This window comes from Bombus pascuorum, chromosome 16 (assembly GCF_905332965.1).
Source record: "Bombus pascuorum chromosome 16, iyBomPasc1.1, whole genome shotgun sequence".
NCBI lineage: Eukaryota > Metazoa > Arthropoda > Insecta > Hymenoptera > Apidae > Bombus > Bombus pascuorum.
In genome coordinates this window covers 5063030-5069810 of record NC_083503.1, presented here as the reverse complement: position 1 = coordinate 5069810, position 6781 = coordinate 5063030, and the positions used below count along the sequence as shown (strand labels likewise).

The 6781-nt window shown below is 31.0% G+C and overlaps 1 protein-coding gene across 1 annotated transcript; it reads right to left on the bottom strand.

The window, feature by feature from the left end:
• Positions 1 to 998: 998 nt before the first annotated feature.
• LOC132915342 (E3 ubiquitin-protein ligase XIAP-like) lies at positions 999 to 2117 on the bottom strand. The gene is made up of 3 exons (XM_060975145.1): positions 1476 to 2117; positions 1309 to 1393; positions 999 to 1189 (listed from the first exon to the last, which is right to left on the bottom strand). The coding sequence occupies exons 1-3, from the start codon at positions 2115 to 2117 to the stop codon at positions 999 to 1001; spliced, it is 918 nt and encodes a 305-aa protein (XP_060831128.1).
• Positions 2118 to 6781: the final 4664 nt, after the last annotated feature.

Genomic DNA, 6781 nt, shown 5'->3' with positions numbered 1-6781 from the left:
TCCTACGGGATGCGTAATTAAAATCAAGCAATGTCGTGTATACGCGTCGAACACAGTTAATTGGATAAATGCTGCAACGATTTTGATGAGCTTGAAATGTTTTAAATATCAGTATTGAATTACTTTTCTGTATGAGTGTATACATATGTCATCTACAACCGCTCTTTGGCCTTAGTTTTCCAAAATTAAATACTCTGTACATTGTCAATACAATATTGAGAACCTAATATATTGACAATAGTATTGATAATAAATATTGATCGTCTGAACGCTCCTTTAGAAATTTCCGGTTTCCTAATTATTAATTTTTATTCATTTTAAATTTAGATTTATTAAGTAATTCAGTAAAACTAGTAGTAGAATGAGACAGTAAGTACCTTCCTATAAAGTTGTCACCGCAATATTGTTTTGATACTATTTAGTAAATTATATAATAATTGTATGTAATTTTAACTTAATCATACAGAAATTAGAAACATAAATATGTGTATACTGGATAAAGATGAGCTACTGTCTTTATCAGATTTAGCCCTTGATAGTTTCTCCTTTAGCGTTAAATGTTTTTGTCTTTGATCTTTTTCTTGCGGTAGCTATTTTTAAATAGAGAAGATTACAAGCGAAGCATAAAGAATGAAAGTACAATAAGAGAAAAAGTAAGCTATGACTTTTATGATTAGAAATATATATGTATAATACAGTTTCATTTTACTAACAATAAGGGGAATAAAACAAGGAACAATTAGTTAGATTACTAAAAAATAAGTTAACTTTATTCAGGTAAGAGAAGATACATGACTCAGATTAATGTTTAATTAAGTAACAGTTAAAATAAAAGAAAAGTCAAAAATATACAGAAAAAACGTATAAGATTAGATTAATAATATGTTTCTATTTGCATATTATCACACATTTTAATATTACGTTTTAATGTTTTAATATTTGTTAAAAATTATTATTATTTATACATAATTACATATATATATATACATGTGCATGCATTAAGCAGAAGCTATACGAACTACAGCTTTAACTTCTTCCCGGCAAATTATGCATTTCAGAAAAGCAGGGGCGCAATAATTACATGTTGCGAGATGTCCGCAAGGTAGGAATGCAATTGTTGCTTCTCGTCTCATGCAAACTTTACACGATCGAGCATCCTCCAATTCCTGATTTTCTTGTTCCAGAGCAGCTAAAATAGTAAACAGTATATTTAAATATAATATATATTACAAATTTGTTATACGTATACGGATTTCATACAAATTAAAGAAAAAATGATCTATCTGTATTTTTATTTTCACTACTTACCACATTTCTCAACGAGAGTCATCTCGTCAGTTTCATTTTCATCATGGGATCTCTCATGATTGCCAACTGTAGTTTCTATTCGTGCCTGTAATAAATATAATGTACATAAGTATATATTGGAATTATTAATTATACATATGGTTCAGGGTGTAAGTTTTTCTACTTACTTCTGTAGGAGTTTCGTAGAAGTCTTGGCCTGTTACATTCTTAATATATTCCAAACCCCGTGCTTTGATTGTATAACAACATCCAGGAGACGAAATTGCATGTCGATTCCACGGATCTTCTCCTGGACTCCAATTGTCCATAGCAATTCCACAATGGTGACAGACAACCGTATCATTTACTCCGTTGAAGTAGAAGCCTGCATCGGCTAATTCTTCACTTTTTATATGTGTATTAGGCCATGTTGCGAATGTGCCTAATCTGGATTCGTAAGTATCATATTTCGAATTTGCTTCTTTGCTAACTGTTCTTGATCCCAAGCGGCTCTGTCTTTTCATTGGCACATTGCCGCAATTTTGATTGCGGACGAATCCGCACTCTGGTGAATATGCCTTGTGAATTTGCATGGGAGTATTAGGCTCTAAACGGTAATTTAACTTCACTTGACACACGAAACATTTGATTGTATTCGATGTGCCCGTATAAAAGAATCCTGCTGCTGCAAGGGGAATGGCAACATATACAGGCCAGTTTCGAAAAGTCAAGAGTCTTGCTGTTTCAAAACGAAGATCACATCGTTCTTGAATGCCACGCGACGTCGATGGAACCGACGACATTGGATTAATCGTTTGCATCGGCAACATTTCTGATACTGACAACGTCGTACGAATGAACCACACGAACTATTCCACTCTTACAGTAATACTGAACCTTGAATCTTAAACCTTGCTGCTAGGACGTGCCTATTTTATACAGTGATCCCTTCATCCCACTATAGGGCACTGTGCAAAGTGCGCAAGTTGTCGACCAATCAAATGTCACTGATGCTCCACCCCTTACCGTACCGCAATGTACCGTACTATAGTAGTAGTAGAAGAGTAGAAGGAAAATATCTGTGCTAAAAATTATTAATCATCGCGGAACATGATAAAATTATTTTTACAAATAAGTATACAATTTTTTCAACGTGTGAAACATCTCACACAGGGTTTCTGCAGGAAAATTCAACAGTTTGTAAGAATTTATTAATTTATTTTGAGATAAAGTTCTCTCGCGATGCGAATAATAAGACGCCGTAGCATTATGTTATATTATATTTTATCTATCATATCATGTCACTTGTCACTTTTCGCAAATGTTCCTTACCTTTGGCAACAATATACCATAGTTTGGCGCTAAAATTGTTAATTGCGTATGCACTAGATGATAGTAAAAACGAAGATTAAAGCTATTAATTATTAAAGCGATACACTTAGCTTGAAAAGCAATTAAATCTTGAAAAATATCGAGGGGATCGTTCTCGTTTGACAAATGCGAAAAAAAAGTATCGACGAAGTAAAACCATTGAAATAGACGATGCCTATGTTTTGTTACCAACAATCCTGAAATTGCTAAAATGAGTGATCATTCTCATTATTGAACGTCTGATATCTAGTGTTTATATTCGTGTTCAATGTAGCGGCGTATCTACGGTATCCGATTTCGCTTGTTTTTTCTTTAATTTTCTTTATTTTTCTCTAGCATTTTGCATTTTATGCATATTCGGTGGCAAAGATTCTTAGGGCCACAAGTGAACGTTCTAAATTTCCCATTTTTGTTGTATCTTGCTGCATGTTTCTAATTCCTAAGAAAACAGGTAGTTGAATTTCAAAAGAAAAATCTTTCCATATATAACGGTTCTATAATAACGGGTGCGTTTCTTATTCGCTTTATCTCTCCTAAGAAAATTCAGCTATTATGCTAAACATTCTATGATTGTATGGAATTTTCGTTAGCCTAAATGAGTTTTTCTCCAATACAATCGAGTGGAAAGATATGTTTTCTAAAGGTGACGAATGAGCAGATAATTTTATTCTCCTGCCTTTCCTGCCCGTATGTCTTGAAGGAAACCTCTTTATGATTAACGTCCAACGAGCCTCTATTGAATATTTGCATCAACTTCGAAGCGATACGAAGCTTTTACATTGTTGTACTTTGAAAAAATAAACTGTTATTATACTTTGAAAAATAAATTATACCGCATATCTCCTATTACTAATTATTAAATTTGATTTCCTTCACAGGACTTTTCAGATCTGTGTATACAACTATGCCTACGACTACGAAACAAGTTCTTCTGCTCTTTTCTTCTCTTATCAAAATGTAACTTTCCTAATCAAAATAATATATATCCATTAGAAATAGAAAAGGATACATCGAATATTCTTCTCCTTTTCTCTCTCTCTCTCTCTCTCTCTCTTTTATTTTCACTGTCTCTTATTAGAATTCTGTAATCCATACCAGGGTCGGTGTGACCTTTTGTGGGGCCAAATTCAAAAATTTATTATACATATATATAGATATCGCAATCATATATCGTCTTTGGTACTTTTCGCAAAAGTTCCTTGCAACAATATACCATCGTGTGGCACTAAAAGTGTTAATTGCGTATGCACTAGATGATAGTAAAAACGAAGATCGAAGCTATCAATTATTAAAGCGATACACTTAGCTTGAAAAGCAGTAAAATCTTGAAAAATATCGAGGGGAACGTTCTCGTTTGACAAATGTGAAAAAAAGTATCGACGAAGTAAAACCATTGAAATAGACGATGCCTATGTTTTGTTACCAACAATCCTGAAATTGCTAAAATGAATAATCGTTCTCATTGTTGAATGTCTTTATATTCGTGTTCAATGAAGCGACGTATCTACGGTATCCCATTGCTCTCATTTCGCTTGTTTTTCGAATTTTTCATTATCTTTCTCTAGCATCTTGCATTTTATGCGCCTTAGGCACCAAAGATTCTGAGCTGGAAATCTAAACTGGCTTTTGTCGAGATAAATGTCATGTTGGTATCATCACTGGTTCCTAAATCCAGATTTGGTACAACTGCTTGCGATTCTCTTCTGTTTTCCCCCGTCCGTCACGTTTGTTTTTATCTGCGTAACCAATGTATCGTAAATGGTTGTGCAAGGTGGTGAAATACACAGCATACGAAACTAATTAGTTTATTAATCTGTATGAATCAATTAAATATCAAAAGCAAAACCAATGTAATAACAGCTTTAAACGGCATCTGAAAAACGATAACATCCAAGGAAACAACTTGCGTTTTAAAGAGTCGTATATGGAAAAATTCAAAGGTTTATTATAAATTGATATAAAAGGATTACTCTGAACATTTGTCAATGATTTTCTATGCAATAATGTAATAATTCTATATAATAACGTTCTCTGTTAATGTTGTGCATTATGTTGTAAGCTTTTCTATATTTGCTTATCAATGAAATTTAAATTGACTTGTGTTGCAACTGTCTACCCTATTCTATAAATTATTTCAAGAAATGTAAGTATAGCAGCTGTTTCTTCCATGTTTATGTAAAAAGGTATTATATGAGTTTTCAAGTAACCGATACTTTGTGACCTCATTATTTTGTTTAACAAAACTTCAGCTGATTAATGTTTTTATAAATTAAAAATTTTAAAAATTTACAGCTATTGAAAATGTTTATTTTAGGATTTACTACCACTGCACATTTTTTCACGATATTGTACATCAATACAATCTGTTTGTCTTTTTGTACAGTTCCCCAGATCTAGCAACATGCAGACCTTCGTTAAGACCTTAAGAGGGAAAACTATTACTCTTGAAGTGGAAGTTTCTGACACAATAGGGAATGTGAAAGCTAAGATCCAAGAGAAAGAGATTATTATTACCGCCAATGCCAGAAATCCACAATGGAAACATATACAAAATAACTAGGATATTTTAATTTAACCGTATGGCTTGCAAAGATTACAGTCCATTCGGTCACAAGATTTAAATATTAAAGTAAAGACAAAGAAGATCCTGATACTAGTCTTGAATATGTGCTTGAATTTAGTCCATTGCGCCAACAAAATGTTCCTCCAACTATGAATGATGAAAATGTATTTGGGGAAAATAAACCAACGCCACCACGTTACAGGATACCTCCAAGAGCAATAATTTTCAATTCAGAAGAAGCAAAAATGTTTGTTTTACTGAAACATTGCGGATTAGATCTATATGTGCCTATATTTCTTGAACAATGTATCCATATATATATATACATATATATATATATATATATATATATATATATATATGTATGTATGTATGTATGTATGTATGTATGTATGTATGTATGTATGTGTAAAATTTTATTACAAATTAATATTGTAAATTTATTTTAGGTTGACATTGATTTGTTTATGACTTATAACTAATGAATGTTTAATTGAAATTGGTATAAAAAATGAAGCTGACAGAAAAGCTATATTCGAAGTGATTAACAGATCATAAAAAATCAGCGACGCAAAAGGAATTTATTACCTTTTATTAATTATATCTAATTATATATCATTATTTTATTTGTTGTATACTAAAGCTGTTTTAATGTATAAATTTAAAAATATAATATCTTATGTTATAGCATATTAGTGTTATTTCTTATGCCAGCTTAGTACACTTAAGAACACATATGATACATTTCATTCTTTGCTTATAAAGATACATTTACATACATTCAAATACGAAATGGCTGTAAAATTGTTGTATTCTTGATATGTGATAATACTTTATTAATAAGTACACTTTTTTTTGCTTTAGGATCATGCGGAATTGAACGCACATTTAGACAATCACTCAATTCGCTATTCTTCATTTGATCTAACTGATTTATCTTTTCCATTGTCACCGCAATATTGTTTTGATACTATTTAGTAAATTATATAATAATTGTATGTAATTTTAACTTAATCATACAGAAATTAGAAACATAAATATGTGTATACTGGATAAAGATGAGCTACTGTCTTTATCAGATTTAGCCCTTGATAGTTTCTCCTTTAGCGTTAAATGTTTTTGTCTTTGATCTTTTTCTTGCGGTAGCTATTTTTAAATAGAGAAGATTACAAGCGAAGCATAAAGAATGAAAGTACAATAAGAGAAAAAGTAAGCTATGACTTTTATGATTAGAAATATATATGTATAATACAGTTTCATTTTACTAACAATAAGGGGAATAAAACAAGGAACAATTAGTTAGATTACTAAAAAATAAGTTAACTTTATTCAGGTAAGAGAAGATACATGACTCAGATTAATGTTTAATTAAGTAACAGTTAAAATAAAAGAAAAGTCAAAAATATACAGAAAAAACGTATAAGATTAGATTAATAATATGTTTCTATTTGCATATTATCACACATTTTAATATTACGTTTTAATGTTTTAATATTTGTTAAAAATTATTATTATTTGTACATAATTACATATATATATATATATATACAAGTGCATGCG